General features: G+C 48.8%; 1 protein-coding gene across 3 annotated transcripts in view; it reads left to right on the top strand.

Moving 5' to 3' along the window:
• Positions 1 to 3,031: 3,031 nt before the first annotated feature.
• The window catches only part of RFTN1 (raftlin, lipid raft linker 1), a 188,673-nt gene continuing 173,730 nt past the window's right edge, over positions 3,032 to 17,974 (top strand). For 2 of the 3 annotated variants that reach the window (XM_037061355.1, XM_037061354.1), the window contains exon 1: positions 4,849 to 4,940. In XM_037061355.1, coding sequence (XP_036917250.1) covers positions 4,859 to 4,940 — 82 coding nt within the window. In that variant the 5' untranslated portion in view covers positions 4,849 to 4,858. Of the gene's footprint in view, positions 3,300 to 4,848; positions 4,941 to 17,974 lie in introns of those variants that run through there. The other variant, XM_037061356.1, reaches the window with a different exon arrangement.

The raw sequence follows: 17,974 nt of genomic DNA, 5'->3' as shown, positions 1-17,974 counted from the left end.
TGTACCTCTGGGGCATATCTGAGTTTCCTTATCTCTCCTGTCAGCCCTGAAATGTTGCTGCTCCGCTGCCCTGTGTAAGACCTGGGTTTCGTGGTCCCGTTCATGAACAATTAGGCCAATCATTCTTCAGGGTCTGAAGCTTTTGATGGGCCTATTTTCTGCATAAACTGTCTACAGAATAACAAGGAGGCTGAGTTATTTTAAGCTAAAATGGAGGGGAGGGCTCCAGGGTGCACTGAAATTGCGGGATGGGGGCTGGAGGTCCGAAGAGGTGTGCAGAATAGGTTAGCTGGGACCCTCCTCCTCTCCAAGCCTCTGTGCAGCTGGGACGCAGCAACACTGTTCCAGCGGCTGGTAGCCATGGCTGCAATCATCTCCAGAGTGGGTGATGCTGCTGAGGCCAAGAGAGAGAACTGGTCCAGTGGGGAGCCCCTTTAACCAAGCTTCCCCACACATTGTACAGTCTGGCCACGGCTGCTTCTTTCCGTTACCCAGGCTGGCTTAACTCCACTCCATTCCACGGGCTGTGTGAGGAGAACCAGTTTCCCCATTAACTCCGGGTCTGCGTTTTTATCGACTGGGAACACTGGGGATCCCGGTTCTGGGGCCATCTGTGACCTGTCGGGCTGTAATAACTTGGTTTTCCCCGTGTTCGGCTCCCTCTCCAAGTACTTAGTGTTAAATCATAGGGGGAGGAAGTGTGAGCAGAGGAAAAACAGCACTATTACATGACCCCCGATGAGACCGCTGTGATAGAATTAAAAGCTGCCGCCCTAGGACATTCTAACAGATGACATTGTGAGGTTGCCAAGGTAACCCACCAGGATACAGTTCCAGCATCTTTGGGGTTGACGCTGGGTAGGGGAGGTCAGTCAGAGGTGAGGCCCAGCTGCCCAGGGTCAATCCCCTGACTGGCCAGACCACGACAGCCAAGTGGAAAATCAAGGTTGGCCGATACTCAGCACAAATGAACCCAATGTTGGCTCCTCGCTGGATATGCCAGGTGAAAGAGAATCAGAATACTACAATACTCCAGATAAGTGTTCAATGTAGGTCACACAGAGCCTGGAAAGACCTAGGTGCTAACAACTCATCCATTCATTCCATAAGTGTTTATTGAACACCTACTGTGTACCAAGTAGGAAGTGTCAGAATACCCAGGGGGAATGGTTGAGAGTTATAGAAAGCCCTAAAAAAAATGCAGATCCAAGCAGGGGGAAAAACATTTACAGACCGTTACAGACCGTTAGCACTCAGAAAAATGGTGAGTGGAGGAAAATGGAAATAATCAGAATAATTCATTAATCCCAAGGGCTTGTTGTTTAAAAAAAATTATGTGCGAAAATTTTATAGAGTCGAAATGGTTCGCTTCAAGGGAAAATCAACCTCTTGCCCCACCACAGCCCATTTATGCTGCTTTTCCTTTTTTTCTGCTTACCGTTCGAAAAATGCTTTGTGTTTTTTTTTAACTGGTTAACACCTATAAATGTTATTTTCTTTCTTCAATGTAGATGCCATGAAAGGATGAGAAAGATTTCTGACAGGCATGCCTTGAACTACTGGAGGCTTCAGGAAGATTAAAGCTCCCCTCCCTCTGGCCTCGCAGGTGGGCATTCCAAACCCCTGGTGGTGCCACCGGACACTTGTCCCCACACACCACTACTTGGACCTGGACTTGGGCTGTCACCTGCTCTTCTTTTCTCCTAGGTGGCAAGCCAAGGAAGGGCAGGCAGAGGACGGGAGAGACTGGAAGTGCTGGTGGGTGGCGGTGACTGCTGCCAGCAGGTGGCGGGGCAGAAAGGGGACGGGGCGAAAGCAAGAACAAAAACCTTGATTCAGGGAGGGGGAAGGAAGGAGAAAAAGAAAGGGAAGGGTGTAGAAAAAGAAAACCTCTGAGGAGCAGTGGTAACAAGAGGCATTTCCGAAATGCAAATAGCCCTTCCTTACCCCCACAGGAGGTGTTATGGGTACCAGAAGGACCTCCTCATAACACCTTTGGGGCTGAATCTAGCCCTCTCCCCTGTGGACTCCCATGACTAAGGCCCTCTCTTTGGGCAGAAAAGGCGCTTAATTAGATTATATCCGCTGTCTTTTCCAGGCTTCCTATAATAACAACAACAGTGATAATAGCTAAGTTATAGAATGCTTCTTAAACACTTCACACACAAAATCCAGGAGGAAGTGCTACCTGAGAAATGAGGAAACAAGCCCAGAGCAGTTAAGTCTCTTACCCAAGTCACACAGGGAGTAAGTAGGGAAGCCAGGAGGCCAACCCTGCGTGTCTCACTCTAGCATCCCGGCTCCTAACCCCTATAACTGTAATTTTGCTTTAAACAGTTTCAAGAAGAAAGAAATTTTATAATGTGCTCACTGCCCCACATAGTAACCCTGGCCTGGCACTTTATTTATATAATTTTCTTCTTGGGCAGCTTAAAAATGCAGGGCAACATGGTTCTCCAGATTTTCTCAAATCTTCTGGACACCCTAAACTGGAGGCATCAGATGTGGCAAGTAAACAGTGGCAATTATCCCTCTCCCTAAGCACTAACTCCCAAGGAATAATTTAGGCAGCGCCAGGGCTTATAGGGAGGGCCCACCTGAGGAATGGGGAGGAGGAATGTTCCTCCGTTAATGATCCTCCCACCTTCTAGCCATAGTACCTTGGTAGCAGTCGCCCTCCAGAATCCCATCTCAAAATTTGAGGGATCCTAGTTCCCCACGTGCGCTCTCACCACACAGCCTTAGTTAGGAGGAGAGAGGTTGGTAATCAGGCTTGGGACCTCTGAGCCGAGGGCACCGAGGGGTCGCTGGGTGGGTAGCAGCGAGTGCCACACGCGAGTTGTCCGCGGAGTGGAGGCAGAGGCACGGCACAGAGCACGCAGAGGGGTGGGGCGGGCCCGCTGTCCCCGCGGCGGCTGTTAGGGGCCGCGCGGCTTCCCCCAAAGATGCAGCGCAGCATATTTTGCACATGAGTTCAGAGGAAGAGGAAGTGTAGCCGGCGGACGCGCGGCGGCGGCAGCGGGGGCGCGTCGGGACTGGAGCCGGAGCGCGCCGGGCGCAAGGCGCAGCGCGCAGCGAGCGGGAGCGCGGCTGCCGCGGGCTCCGACGGACTCTCCGATCGCGGGAGGGACAGACACCCCACCACGCCGCGCTGTCGCCACCCTCCTACCCCCGCCCCAACTAGTGCCCACGCCTTCTCCGCGCCGCCTCCCCTGCATGGCACAAACTTTCCTCCCGGGACGGAACACACTGGTTCAGGGAGCCCGCACCCACGCCTTCTCCTGAGCTAGCCCGGAAAGGTAGGTAGGCGCGCGGCAGGACTTGGGGTGTACGTGGGCACAAGCCCCTCCGTTTGGCCCTTTGGGTCAGGACCCCTGTGGACAGGAGGAGACCTGCGTGGCGCCTCCCTGCAGGTTGCCGGAGCTGGGGAGTGTTTCCCAGGCTCCCGGGCTGCTGGAGGGCTCCTCCTCTCAACCCCTTTCCTCGCACCTCTGACCCGGTTTTGGATGGGGTCGGGCCCGATCCAGGAGGCTTAACAGTCTTGGGCCAACTTTTTCGAGAAAAAAAAATCATCCCCGGCGCGCTGTGGGGAGAGGCACCCCACAGCAGTCTGCTGGGGGTCCAGGGCTTTGCCGGCTCGGGGCGGGGGCTGGGATGGCGCCTAGGAAGGAAGCAGAGGGGAAGCTTCCAGGCTACAGGTGGGTCTAGGACACTGCTGCGGGGAGTCCTTTGCAAATATCAGGCGGGAGCTGGCAACGGAGCCCAGGAGGGCGAGAGGGTGGGGTGGAGGCGGCTCTGGCTGCCCTTAATGCGTGCGCCCTAGGAGGTAGCTTTGCTCTCAGGGCAGGAATGATGGATGAGTGGGAGCAGACGTGCGGCACGTTCAGAGGAAGCGCTGCAGCCACTGGAGGCTCAGAGACTCCGGGCGCGGGGAGTCCCCGGCGCTTAAAACGGGCATTCCCCCTTGTAAAAGGGGGTTTCTTCCCTAGTCCTAACCTACTTACCTAGGCTCAAGGGACTGCAGTGTGGGTTTGGGTCAGGGTGGGGCGGTGGCGGCGAATATTTCAGGAAACCCAGCAGTCAGGTGTGCAAACCCTCCTCCCAAGACCCGGGCTCCTGCCCCTCACCTGAAGTGTCGCTGTTTCTGGCAGCGAGAGCAGCGTGGAGACCAAGGTGCTAGACCCAGGCGCGCTCCCTTTTGCCTCCCTGTTGCACACGCTGGGCTGCCTCCTGTGGTTGTGGGTAGTTCCCGGGGACGCTGGGGGTGTCAGTGAGTTCGTTAGGGAGCTTATACACAAACAAACAAAAAGTATTTTTTTTTCAAAAAGTCTGGCATAGATCCCTATATTTGAGTGGTTGCCCTGGTTTCCAGCAACAGTCTCTTCTTGTAATTGGTACAGCTGTTTTCAGATGCTGGGCTGGCAGTCAGACTAGGCGTCTTCCAGCCCCTGCCATTGTGTGTCATCTCAGGATAAGCGAGGCCCTGCCAGGAAGGAAGGCCGGCGTAATGTGAGCGACCTCTGGGCCTGTGGGTAGGGCTTGCTATGCACCCGACGTGTCCTTAGCCACCGGGATTCCTAATTTGTACCTCTCAACAGCTGAATTCCCTACTAAGTTCAAGTGACCCCAGATGTCACCAAACCCCACAGAGGGATTAAGCAACAAGCTGTTTGGGGCTCTTGGTGCATATGTGTGCTAACCTCAGTGAAATCACTTTAACCTCAGAGGGAGCTCCGCATCCTTTTTGCCTTCAGTGGGGTTTCTGGCCTGGGAACTGGGAAGTTATCCTCTCTCTGGCTGCATTTGTGTAACAGGTCTTTCGTTGGGTTGGTTTTTCTTTGTCTTTGGCTGCACGGACATGGGGCAAGTGGAAGTGAGTGTTGTACAGTTAGCTAATGGACTTGCTGCAGGAATTGAAAGACAACAAATTGGGGATACAAGTGAGTATGTCCTTTTTCTCCTTGTTGAGAAGGAATTTTTTGGCTTACATTCAAATAATTGCTTTGTCTGTAGGGAAACAGGCAGAAAATCTTTGGCATGAGTGATGTGAGTTCCTGTAAAGCCACTTGTGTTCTTGCAATCTTCACTTTTCAGCAGAACTGAAATGACATGAGGCCACGACTTGGTGGGCATGGCGCCTTGACAAACTTCTAATGTGGTGGGCTGAAGAAGGGGCACTGTGACTCTTTCCCCTGTCCATCTCATTTTAGAATATGTAGAAAAAGTGGGCATTTGTGGGTACAAATATCCATACCGAGAGCCTGTAATTTTGCTGTTGGTTTAATTACACATCTCCTCATTAATTCATCCCTCTATCCATCGTCAGTCCCACTTACTGTTTTATTCATTTTGAAGTAAATTGCAGACATTGAGACAGGTCACTCCTGAACATTTCAGCACACATTTTGTTATTTAGAGTTTAATTGATGTTCACGATTTCCTTAAGGTAAAATGTATAGACACATAGTAAAATGCACACATCTTAAGAGTAACATTTGCATAATGTTTTGACAGATGCGTACACCTGTATAACCCTAGTCTCTATCAAGAGAGAGACTATTACATCGCCCAGAAGGTTCCTTTAGCTCCATTTCCAGTTGGTCCCCGTCCCCACCCCATCAGAGGCAACCGCTGCTCTGATTGTTTCTCACTCTAGTTTCCTTTAACCTGTGTTGAACCCAATGCAAATGGAATTCTTACAGTATTGTGTAAAGCTTCTTTTATTCAGCATGTTTTTGAGATTCACCCATGCCGAGTGTTCAGTACTTTGGCCTTAGTTTTTTTTTAATTGCTGAGTTATATTCACGGGATGCCTGTGCCAAAGTTTGTATGTGTCTGTATATATATATATATCCCTCTGTTGATGGACACGTGACTTATTCCCAGTTGTGAGGAGCATTGTGAATAAAGCTGCTATTATATTAATGTACAAGTCTTCCTAAGGATGTATGTTCTCATTTCTTCTATGTAAATGTCTAGGAATTGCTGGGTCATAGAACCTTCTAGGAAGCTGTCAGACCTTTTCCCATGTGCTTATACCACTTAACATTCCCACCAGCGAAGAATTACCAGCTTGAGATTCCAGATATTACAGCCTTATTGTCCTAACCCCAAGTCAGGAGCATCCTTGACTAGTGTTCTTCTGGGGCTGGAAGTCAGAACCAACAGAGGTGCTCTGGAACGTGTTTTCACAGGCGAGGGAGCCGTGAGCAGTCCCCAACTCTGTGCTTAAATGGGTTCACACTTAAATCACTGCAGATGATCAGATGACTATTTGGTTTTTAAGAAATCTTCAAAAAAGGGAATTCCATAGGGGAATGTACACTTGGTTGGGAAAGAAGATTGACTGAGTTCATTCTACATAAATAAAAATAACCCCCCCAACCCCACAGAATTCCCCTAAACTTCTGCCGAGAAATTCCTGGGGAATTTCCAGCATATAGGTCTGGTGAACGTGAACTTGATGGAGAATCCCATTGCATTTCACGGGCTTGGGCAGTTAGCTGTTGAAAGGGGTTGTGTTTGCATTGTGAAGAAGATCGGATTTGGCTTTTTGAAGGCACAGAGAGCAGGTTTCCTGTGAAAGCGATTTGGCTTGTCAGTGAAAACGTGGTCCGTAGACACTGGCCCCGATTGTCCCCGCTGGGAAAATGGGCTGGTTCCTCTCAGTTGCCCTCTTTCCTCGACCCCTCTCTGTGGGCCAGCAGTTGAATCTGGGCTTGGCTGATCCAGAAAACACGAAGTGAGCCTCCCGGCCTGCGAGGGACCCCAGGATGAAATTTTACATCTCTCCAAGGTGTCTCAGGGGGGCCCAAGCTTTACGGATGGTATAGAGTCTGGAGGCATCGCATTCGGGGACTGTTTTCATCCATAGGCTGGTAGGTACTTGCCAGAGAGTAGGGGCACAATAAACATAGGCCGAACCATTCTTGTGACTCATGGTAGCCATCTAGGTGACGACTTCTCTGGAGGTTGACAGAGACCTCTGGGTGCGAAGACGTCAGAGTCCCAGATGTATTTTATCAGAAGCCACTTTCACAGAGCCCGAGAAACAGCTTCAGAGGGATTGGGTGTAGGAAAACTTGGCCCACTGTAAACTTTCATTGTAGTAGCTCCATTCGTATTTTATTACAGATTTTGCTATTGTTATTAACAAAATAATAATTATAGCGGCCACTTGCCAAGTGCTTACTCTTTGCCAGGCACTGTGAGGCCCTTGACCTGCCGTATTCTCTGAATGTAATCCTCATGGGAGACTAGCACTATTATTATCTGCTCTTCAGCCTTAGGAAACTGAAGTTTAGTGAGGTTATGTAACTTGTCCCGAGTTCACATTTTCATGTTTCCCAGACTGGGGAGACGCTGTGGCGTTCTGGTTTCGCAAATGTGCGTTCTGTCTATCAGTACAGATGTCCAAATACGCAAAGCCGTAGTATAACAGAGAATACTATTATAGTGGACAGGCAGAGTCCCAAGAAATGAGAACACGGAATCACTGCCTTTAGTCTTTTTCCTTTGTGTTTTAAGCTTGCCAACTTTGGGGCAGCTGGGGCCTGTCTAGAGGCACTAATTTTGGTGACAATTTGAGATATGATTGGTTGATTACGATTGCAGTTTTATTGTAGGAAATGAAAGACATTGCCAGCTGTTCGGACTGAGCGTGTGTAGCTGAGCTGTCCAGGACAGTAGCCACCAGCTACCTGTAGCTATTTACATTTAAATGTAAATGAATGAAAAGGAAATAAAATTAAACATTCATTTCTGCAGTCTCACTGGCCACCTCCCACGTGCTCAACATGTGGTTATTGGCTGCGGACTTGGACGGCACATAGACTGTTTTTGTCAGCGCTTGGGAGTGTGTTTGCAGCGCTGCTCTGTAGTAAGCGTTTCTCTGTTTTCTTTCCGCTTAATAATTGACAACACACTTGGCTGAGGCTTAGGCTATTTTTTTACCGACAAAGAGATAAATTTAGCCTGATTTTTCTTTTATGTTTACCTTTTAAAGGTTGTGTGTGTGTGATCTTTCCTCTCATTCACATTCAGTTTTTGACATAAATTTGAGGGGTTTTTTCCTCCTAAGCCCCCAAAAGGGGCTTTTGTTATTATCACTGACATTTTACCAAGATGCTTTGTCTTAAAAGATCGGTTCAGCAGGCAAGCCATGGTCACTGCTTGAGCCCTGTTAATTCCTTGCTCTCCAAATAAGAATTCAGTTCAGCTTTTACATATGCATTTGTATGGCTTACTCCCTACCTGGGCTGAATTCAGGAAGAAAAATCACTCTCAGCAGGGTCAGAACCAAAGAGCTAGAAAATCAGGTCGCATTCTACGCATGATGGCTACCTGCCAAGACTGAGATGGAGGAGATGCCATTTGGTACTTAATGGCTTCATTTTGAGGTGTTGCTGGTCTGGCCTGTCCTGGGGGTGCAGGGACTACCGCACAGGGCTGCCAGCTTCTGTGTCCAGTTGCACGGGCCAGTGGGGACATGGCTGTCTCCTCTTCTGTGCTGCACCCTATTCCAGAATCAGGTTCCAAGGAAAGCAGACGCCAGCCCTCAGGTGGGGAGCAGCCTGACCAGCCACCGGTGGAAAGTCAACATCAGCTCTGTTTTGCTCAGCTTGTTTTCTACTGACCAACTTTTCAGCTACTTTGTGAAATGACATTAGACGTTTCCACACTTTTTCACCCAGGAAGCCAGCTGCACTTGACTGACAGCTTGCTTTGGCTTTTCCAACTAAACCGTCTCACTCTGGTTCCCGTTGGCAGGCAGGCCCCTTCACCATCAGCCTGTGCTCTTTGCGTGTGTTCTGTGTCGTGTGTGTGTGTGTGTGTGTGTGTGTTTTGAAACTCCCTGCATTGTATTTCACTCTGAGGAAATACTTTCTGAGGAACCACTCAAGTGTTACAGAATAGCTCCCACATTCTTTGGGTTTGGAGAAATTGTTGTAATAGACATTATCCATGAAGTTGGGTGGAAAGAGATCAAGTGAATCACAGCCTCTGGGAAATGGAACTTGACTATAGTGGGGATCACCGAATTTCAGAAATAGCACGTACAAGGAATCGGACTGTTCATTTAAACACTTCGTTAACTTAGAGGAGTCTTTTGGGGATTTTTGTGGTGTTTTGGGACACCTTATAATGTAGCACTGTTTTCAGTGTGGTGTAATTGTGGGTATAGGCAGATTAAAAGAGATCTTCATGGTAGATAACAAGTCATGTCAGCAATAGTTAATATAACATATTAATAAAAATGTAATATATAATATAATATAATGGTTAACATTTATACTGCTTTCTCGATGTGCCCAAGCTCTTCTAGGCCCTGCTAACTGTTACCTTATTTAGTCCTTACCCTACCAGTAGGTCCTGCAGTTGTGTCCATTTTAAAGTTGGGAAAACTGAGGTCGAGTCCCTTCCTTGAGGTAGAGGCACTGGGATTTGAGCCCAGGTGATGTGTCCAGAGGCTTTGCACCCATGCCCTGTGTGCTACGGTTAAGGAGGTGGACTGGAGAGTGACGGGCAAATATTCCAAAGACCCCTTTCCATCCTTTACCCTAGAGCATCCTTCCTTCTCCTCATGTGCCTGTCAGGTAGGGCACTGGGCGTAGCTGCTGGTGGGGTGGAGAAGATGCCATGTCTGCCTTGGAGAAGTTTGCTGGCACTGCGGCCCGGCCCCTGCAGCTGCCCACCCACGCCTCCCCCGGGACGGGACTGACACACCTGAAATGACCTTCTGTCTGTCTCTCCCACAGCCAGCCCATCTCGGAAGGCGGCCACCCCAGCCTTCCCGTTGCTCAGGTCACAAACCCTGGAGGAGTCTGGGATGCCCTCTTTTTGTTTCAATGCCCTATTTTCAGTCCACCAGTAAATCCCACGTTTTACCTTCAAAACATAGCCAGAATTTGCTGCCCACACCTCGTCTTCCTCTTGTCTCCGTCCTCCATGGTCAGCCATGGCCGGAGTGATCGTGTCTTCCCCCCGCTGGAGACCCTCCAGGGGCTGCTGTCTCACTCAGGGCGAAGCCACAAGTTTAAAATAATATATTGCATTGATTATGCTATTACAGTTGTCCCAACTTCCCCCTCTTTGTTCCCTCCGTAGTTTTCACAGCATGGCCCACACAGTCTGCTTCCCATGTCTCTCACTTCACGTGCTACCTACGGCCGCCACTTCACCAGGCAGGTCCTGGAATGTTCCAGTTGGTTTGCACTTGCCGCCACCTTGCCTGCTGCACCATCCCCCTTACTCCGTGGCTCCCCCTGTCAACTTCAGGATTTTGCTTATTGTCACCGTCTGGGTGAAGCTTTCCCTGATCACCCATTTTTAAAAAAATGTACCACTTTCCTTTATACTTGCTATCCCTCCTCCCTGCCTTATTTTTCTGTATTTGAAGTTCAACTTTTTTTAAAAAAAGATTTTATTTATTTATCTTTAGAGGGGAAGGAAAGAAAAGAGGGAGAGAATATCAGTGCATGGTTGCCTCTCGTGGGTCCCCTTCTGGGAACTGGCCTGCAACCCAGGCATGTGCCCTGACTGGGAATTGAACCATGATCCTCTGGTTTGCAGGCCCATGCTCGATCCACTGAGCTACACCAGCCAGGGCTGAAGTTCAACTTTTAAAGTTGAACTTCATTTCTTAGTTTTTTTGTTGTCTGTTTGTCTGCTCCTGAAGGTAAGGTCCTCGAGGGCCTTGTTATTATTATTTTTGTCTCTTGTTTCCCTTGGTGTCCCCGGCATTTAAGACAGTGCCTTGCGTGCCCCAAATGCTCAGTAAAGGAAGGCGTAACGGTTTTCGTGTGCCAGCTTGGCCAGGTTGTGGTACCTCGTGTCTGGTCAAACACCAGTGTGGGTGATGCTGTGGGTGTTTTTTAGGTGTGATTAACATTTCATTCAGTAGACTTTGAGTAAAGTAGATTATTCTCTAGAATATGGATGGGCCTCATCCAGTCACTTGAAGGACGTGAGAGAAAAGGCTGAGGCCCCCTGAGGACGGAGGAATTCCGCCTCCAAACTGCCTCGGGACTTAATTCTGCAGCTTCAACTCTTTCCTGCATCTGTGGTCTGCCGGCCTGCCCCACAGATTTCCAGCTTGACAGTCCCCACAGTGACATGAGCCAAGTCCTTAAAGCAATTCTGCCCCACCTTTTCTCTGTACAGTTTCTGTATATAGACACCCCCCGCCTCCCCATACACCCTGGCCTATAGGTTCTGTTTTTCTGGAAAACCCTAAAACAGAGGGTCAAGATGGAAAGGAAGAGAGTGCCAGGTGGTGGGTGCAGTGGAGGTAAAGGAATCGAGTAAAAGGGGGCACTGGCGTAGTCCAACCTGACTCCATGGCGCAGCAAGGGGAACGATGGGAGATGGGGCTGGGAAGGAGGGAGGTTGGGGTGAGGTTCAGGACTGCAGGCTGGCAGCAGATGTGACTTCTGTTCTTTGAGCCGCTTGCACGATGCAGAGTGGTTAACCTGGCAAAAGCTGGTAATAGGAGTCAGATGGATGGGAGACCAAGGACAGCGGGATGTGAGGAAGGCCTTTGACAGTCCTGAAATGGCGGGTTGGCCTGAGAAGGAAGTGGCGGAGTTGAAAACGTCCACCAGCCTTTGGCACCTGGTCAGGTGAGAATAAGGACAGGACGATGGCAGGAGCTGGCCTATCCCTGGCATTTTGAGCCTGGATATCATGAGGGCAGCAGTACGATCCACAGAAATGAGAAATGGGGAGAAACAGGCAAAACGTGGCGTTCTCTTAGGGGCAGGCATGTTCATCTGGAAGTGCCGGGAAAGTTCCAGGTGAGTGTGTTGCCACAGGCCCTTGTGTGTGTCCACCTAGACTTGGAGGGAAGACGGGCTGGGGGAGAGACTGGAGTTCTCACCTACAGCGGGAAAGTGAGGCCAGTGAGAAAGGCGACGAGAGCCGTGGGGCAGCCAGGGCATCCATGCCGTGGTTTTGAGCCCATGCAAGAGTACAGGCATTGGAGGTTCCCAAACTCTGTACCAAGGCACCCCAAGGTGCTACGGGGAAATGCACAGTGGGCGGGGGGTATTGTGCATTTCCGGGGCAAAGACAGTGGTACTTGGTGTGTTGGATTCCCACGCTCACTACTAGCTTGAGGTAGTTCGCAATCTCACCATGAGACAGCACCACGTTCCTTTCGAGGACATCATGTCTTCGCAAAGCTGGATTTTGGGGGGTTGGCTAAGAAAGCCACAGTGGACCAGGCAGTGGTGATTCCAGGGTTTAAGAAGCTGTTCCGTGCCTGGCAGAGGCACCCATCCCAGGAGGGCATCGTCATGGTAATGTAAGAATGAAGGGAAAAGTTTCTTTCTTTCAATTTCTGGGTTCTATTTTTTTTCAAGAGCCTACTACGTTGTTTGGACGTAAGTATTAAGTTGTCTGGATGTGACTGCTTAGTCAGTAGAACTGTAGGTATTATTTTTTTTTCTAAGGAGTGCCGTGAAAAATGTGCCAAGACACACCATGGGTGCCTGTTACATGTCAGGTGCCCCTGGAGAGTCTCGGAACCTTTGCTTTGTCTTGTTCTGGGTGTGATACGTGGACTGAAAGGGCCGAGACAGAAGGGTAGGGGAGAAAGGAGAGGTCAGAAGGGCTTCCCCGAAAGGTCATATTTCTTCCAAAATGAGGTCGTGAAGCAAATAATGGAAAATGCAAGCATTTGTGGGATCCAGGTAGCAGATATGTAGATGTCTTGTTTTTATCTGTATCCATATGTTGTCGGTGGTTTATAATGAATATAATATTAAGCAAGTGACAGAAGGAGGGCTGGAGAGAGAGGTGTTGGGTGCACCTGTGTTTGGGAGGCAGCAGAGAGTCTGGGAAGGGAGCGTCTGAGCTACAGAGAGACTCGGGAGTTGGGACGGTGGGGAACCAAGGGAATCAGCAGGGCCATGTCCTTCTAGACTGTGGTTCTCAGCTCTGGGTAAGAGGCTTATGAAAGACCCTGGGCCCCACTGGAGCCTGGGTGCTAGGAGACTGGAGAGGCCTAGGAGTGGGAGAAGAGACTGGCTTTGCTCCTAGGGAGCTGGTTCTCCACTCTGGCTGCCAGTTAGAATCACTTAGGGGGTTTTAAGAAATACTGGCGCTTGGTCCCCACCCCCAAATGCTTGGGCATCAGGACTATAAAACAGCTGTCCAGATGATCCCACAGTGCAGCCAAGATTGAGAACCGTTGTCGTAGCTCAGAGTTTCTCAAACTTGGCCGAGATTCTGACTTGACTGAATCACTTCTTGAAAAGTAGATTCTGATTCGCAGGCCTGGGTGGGGCCTGAGTTCTGCATTTCTTGCAGGCTCCCAGGGATGCCAGGGCCACCCGTCTGAGCACCACGTTTGGAGTGGCAGGTGTTTCGTTGAGCGGGGTTGTGACGTAGGCTAGGAGGAGATCAGAGAGGTTGTCTGCAGAAGAACTCGGCTGGGGTGTGGGGGTGGGGTCGGGGTGGTAAGCAAGTGTTTTCTTTCGATAATGTAAATACCCTTTGTATTCCTTATCTTTTGCTGTGTAACAAATTACTCCCAAACTTGGCAGCTGAAAACAATAATAAACATTTATTATCTCAGAGGGTTTCTGTGAGTTAGAAATCCAGAAGCAGCCTAGCTGGGTGGTTCTAACTCAGGGTCTCTCCTGAGGTCGTGGTTAAGATGTCGGCTGGGCCCTGGCCGGGTAGCACAGTTGGTTAGAGTGCAGACCTCATATGCCAGGGTTGCAGGTTTGGACCCGATCAGGGCACATAGGAGAATCAACCAATGAATGCATAAATAAGGGGAACAGCAAAGCAATGCTTCTCTCTCTCTCTCTCTAAAATCAACAAATAAAAATTTTAAAAAATATCGGTGGACCGAAGGCTATTCTGGAGCTGAAGGATATGCTTCCAGGTGGGTGCTGGGCAGAGGCTTCAGGTCCTCGCCCTGGGGACTTCTCCATAGGGTTACTAGGGCCGCTCTCTGAGCGATCTCAGAGAATGCAAAGTAGAGCCCATGGGTCTCCTATAGCCTAGCCTTGGCTATATCACACTCTTCCTTTCTGCAATATCCCACCGGCTCTACAGATGTAAGCCCTGTTCAGTGTGATGAGAGTCTCTCATCAGGAGGATTACTGAGGGCCAAGCTATAATCCTCTTCCTGTTTTCAACTAGGAAAATAATGCATGCACAACAGAAAACTTGAAAAAAATAGAGGAAACTGTAAAAAGAACGTCACCCACAGTCTCGTGAGCCAGGGGGAAGTTCTGTGAGCATTGTGGCCTGTGTCCTGCCAGTTACAAAACAATGTGGATTTTTATATAGTTGTACACCTAGATGTTGCAAAGGGGCTCCACATAACCATACGGGTTCAAATAGATGGTTAGTTCTTCCACTCAGCATCGAATCAGGAGCACTTTCCATGAATTTTAGTTATCCCTGGGTTTCTGTCTGAGATTTCGCTTGACACCCTCTAATCGGTGGACTGAATTGTGAAGTTTCCATTTACATTTCTGGGTTGAGAGTGACAACCCTATTCTGTAAAATATTACCAGTTTGGGTCATCAGTTCTTACTTTGGGTGACTGGATGAGACTAAACACACTCCCGTCTTCAAATACGGGATTTGAGTGTAGAAATAAAAAATGAGCTCACCCAGCATCATTGCCCATAATTGCCCTGTCTCTGCTTGCTTGTCATGAGCTGTTGGCAATTGTTTAAATTAGTTTTACAGTTTGCCTCAGATTAGCGGCAAGTGTGCTAAATGAGGGCTCACTCTTAATGAAACTAATTTGTATTTGAAAATATAACTACATTTATTGCCCCCATTATTTAAATGTGTGCATGCTAGTTGATAGGAAAAAAAATGAATCTTTAAACTAAGGTTTTTTAAACCCTCGCTGAAAAATCATCTTTTAAGGAGGTGATATTTCTTGAAGTGTTTGGGTGGGGTTTTTTTCAGTGTTTTATGGGCATCTAAAAAGGGAAGCATTTCCGAAACAAATGAGAAATCCTTTTAAAATAAAAAAAAATTAAATTTCAACATTCAAAATGACACAGGACATCACGCCCCATTGCCGATCAGCTTTCTCTGAGCCAGGTCTGGGGTGATGTGCTCTCTGTTTCTGTCACAGTAGTTTTCCCTGAGTGCCCTGCACTGCGCCCAGATTTCCCGGACAGCCAGCCTCGCTGCTGTGTGTGCACCTATCTGCTCGCTGTCTTTCTCCTCCTTCCACTTTGCATCTCCCTGAGGGCAGGCCCTGCTCTTCCCCTTTTTATGTTTCCTAACTGAGCACCTGACTCAAAGCAGACCTTACCAAACGCACGTTGAATGAATGAATGCATGCATTTGGAACATAAGTTCCCTCCCTCATGGAGCTGACAATTTTTGCATGAAGCTGGTCCACCAAGTACCAAAGACATACCCCATTCTAGGTTTAATGTGGAAAGAACTGATTTTCCAGAATGTCGTATCTGAGGGGTCTTTGCTTTTTGGTCATTTGCAATGTCCAGTGTCCATCCTCTCATTGCAGTGGAGCCTCAGGGCTTCCCAGGGATGGTTTTATTTTCTTCCCTAGTCAGCACCTGGTTCCTAATTACTTTCAGCCAATTTCTGCCAGATAACTCTAAGTATATATTTTTTAAGGTTTATATGTTTTATTAATTATAGGTTAATTTAATTAATATAATCTAATTAAATCAATTAAACATTAAATAAATTAAAATTTTAATTAATTAAGGTTTTATTTATTAGGGAGAAAAAGAGGGAGAGAAACATCAATGTGCCATAGATACATTGATAAGTTGCCCCTCACACGGCCCCAGACTTGGACCTGGCCTGCGACATGTGCCCTGACCCAGAATTGATCTGGTGACCTTTTGGCCCACAGGCCGGCATTCAATCCACTGAGCCACTCCAGCCAGGGCCTAAGTGTATTTGGCTCTTTTCCTGCTGTCTTACCACAGGGATGGGAAAAGACAACCTCTGTATCTTTTGCCTTTCAAGAGCGCATGGATGGTTTTTCTTGGTAACTTGATGCTACCAAGGTACCACGCCATGCGCATGGCTCCAGGGATGTCTTCTGGGAAGACAATGATATAAAAAGAAGGAAAAAAAGCCTTCCAAATGATTGTCAAATAATCAAAGCTTTTCCAACAATCAACTCACATAAAACATATAACCTGATTCACAGTAGGTGTCAATGTGAAGTGACTATAGGAATTTGGAGGGGGCAGAGAGCAGTAGGGAGTGGACGGGCCATGGAAAAGCACTGGGAACATTTAGTTACATGCAGGTGATTTTAGCATATCTCCTTCACAAAGCAGAAGACAACAACAAAAGGAGAAGTAACTGTGTGTGGCACTTCTGCTCAAGTTTTTACTCAGTGAACTGATACTGCAGAGCGAACTGGAGGTGGAGGGGCCAGTCTGTTGGTCCCTAAGAGGGTCTCATCTTCCACCATGCCTCCGGTCAGCATCTGGCCACCCTGAGTGTGTCAAGGGACTTGTTCTTCATTGACAAGACCCTGCATGTCCCTTGCCGCCCAACAATCCCGCTCCTAGGTGTTACCCAATGAAAAAACTTACGCCTCATAAAAACCTCTCCATGAATGTTCATGGCCACTCTGTTCCTCCACCCAAACTGGAAACAACCTAGATATCCTCCCGCGGGCGAATGGCTGAAACAGGGTCCCTCGCTGCAGGCCAGCTTCCCCGGGGCCTTGACCAAGAAGGCGGCTGGCCGGGGTCATTTTGAGCACACTTGGGGTGTGAGTTACAGATTGCATGATGAATCACCCTAAAACCGAGAGCCTTAAAACAACCATACTGGTGTATTTTGTTCAGGAATCTTCTGTTTTGGCAGGTCTTGAAGGAAACAGTCTGTCTCTGCTCCGTGTGGTGTCAATGGCTTCACTGAAGCAGAGGCTTGACTCCCAGAGGGGCTCCCTGGCCAGGCAGCTGGCAACTTGGTGCTGGCTCTCGGTTCCTCTCCACATGGGCCTCTCCTTGGGGCTGCTTGGGCTTCCTCACGGCAGGGTGGCTGGGTTCCAAAAGTAGACATCCCAAACACAGGCAGCGGGCGCTCCCAGTTCCTTAAATCCCGGATCCAGAAACTGGCTATGTCATTCCGCCACGATCTGTGGGTCAGGCAGTCATGGAGCCCAGGCTCAGAGGGGGTGATGTAGACCCCACCTGCGTAACAGCAGTGTCAGAGGGGTTGGGGACTGCATTGAAAAACCCTCCTGTTTGTCATTTACCTTCTGCCTGACTAGCTAGAGGCTTTGACCCCTGAGGAAGATGGGCCTGAATGTGGTCGACAGGAGGGAATGTGTGCTGCCACACCAGAGAACATCTTGCCTGCGTCGGGCAAGCCTGTTCCCCTCACCCTTCCCACCTCTCAAAGGCCCAAACCCAGCTTTTGCCCCAAGCATCTTAGGAGATTCTAATGTGAGCATGATTTGGACACCTCCCATAGTGAACAGTAAAGTTTATGAAACTCTACAATGATGTGAGGCACTATTATACAATGTCTTATTTTCCCTCTTTTTGTGAGCTGCATTGTTGTGACTTACTTAAGCACAGTAGTGACTGAATATAGCCACTATATTTTTGGAATGATATAAGAGTCTTTTCTGTTTGGATGGGAGTGGGCATTGGTGGACGAATGAAGGAATGAACAGAAAGGGACGCAGGTGTGCCAGGAGGGTCTTGGACACAAAAGAATGAGAGGTGCGCATTCACACTCAGGTTTTGGTGGCCAGCAACTTCTTAGCGTGTCTCCTTTTCCAGAGAGACCTGTGCTGTAAGAGCAGTTGCTTAACCAGGGTTGCACACACTCCAAAGAAATGAGTCTGTAACATTTGCGATCCCACCGATTCACTGATAGTACAGTTTTGTAACTGTTTGGTACTGTTTTATCTTATCTCTGACTGGTTGCATAGATGATTTGCCTAGAGTTGCGTCACATCCTGTGAAACAAGCACAGTGCCCTTTGG

The sequence above is a fragment of the Sturnira hondurensis genome, unplaced genomic scaffold (assembly GCF_014824575.4).
Source record: "Sturnira hondurensis isolate 20B ecotype Veracruz unplaced genomic scaffold, ASM1482457v3 Scaffold0013299, whole genome shotgun sequence".
NCBI lineage: Eukaryota > Metazoa > Chordata > Mammalia > Chiroptera > Phyllostomidae > Sturnira > Sturnira hondurensis.
The sequence above is the reverse complement of the archived record's forward strand: the minus strand, read 5'-3'. Positions and strand labels throughout refer to the sequence as shown.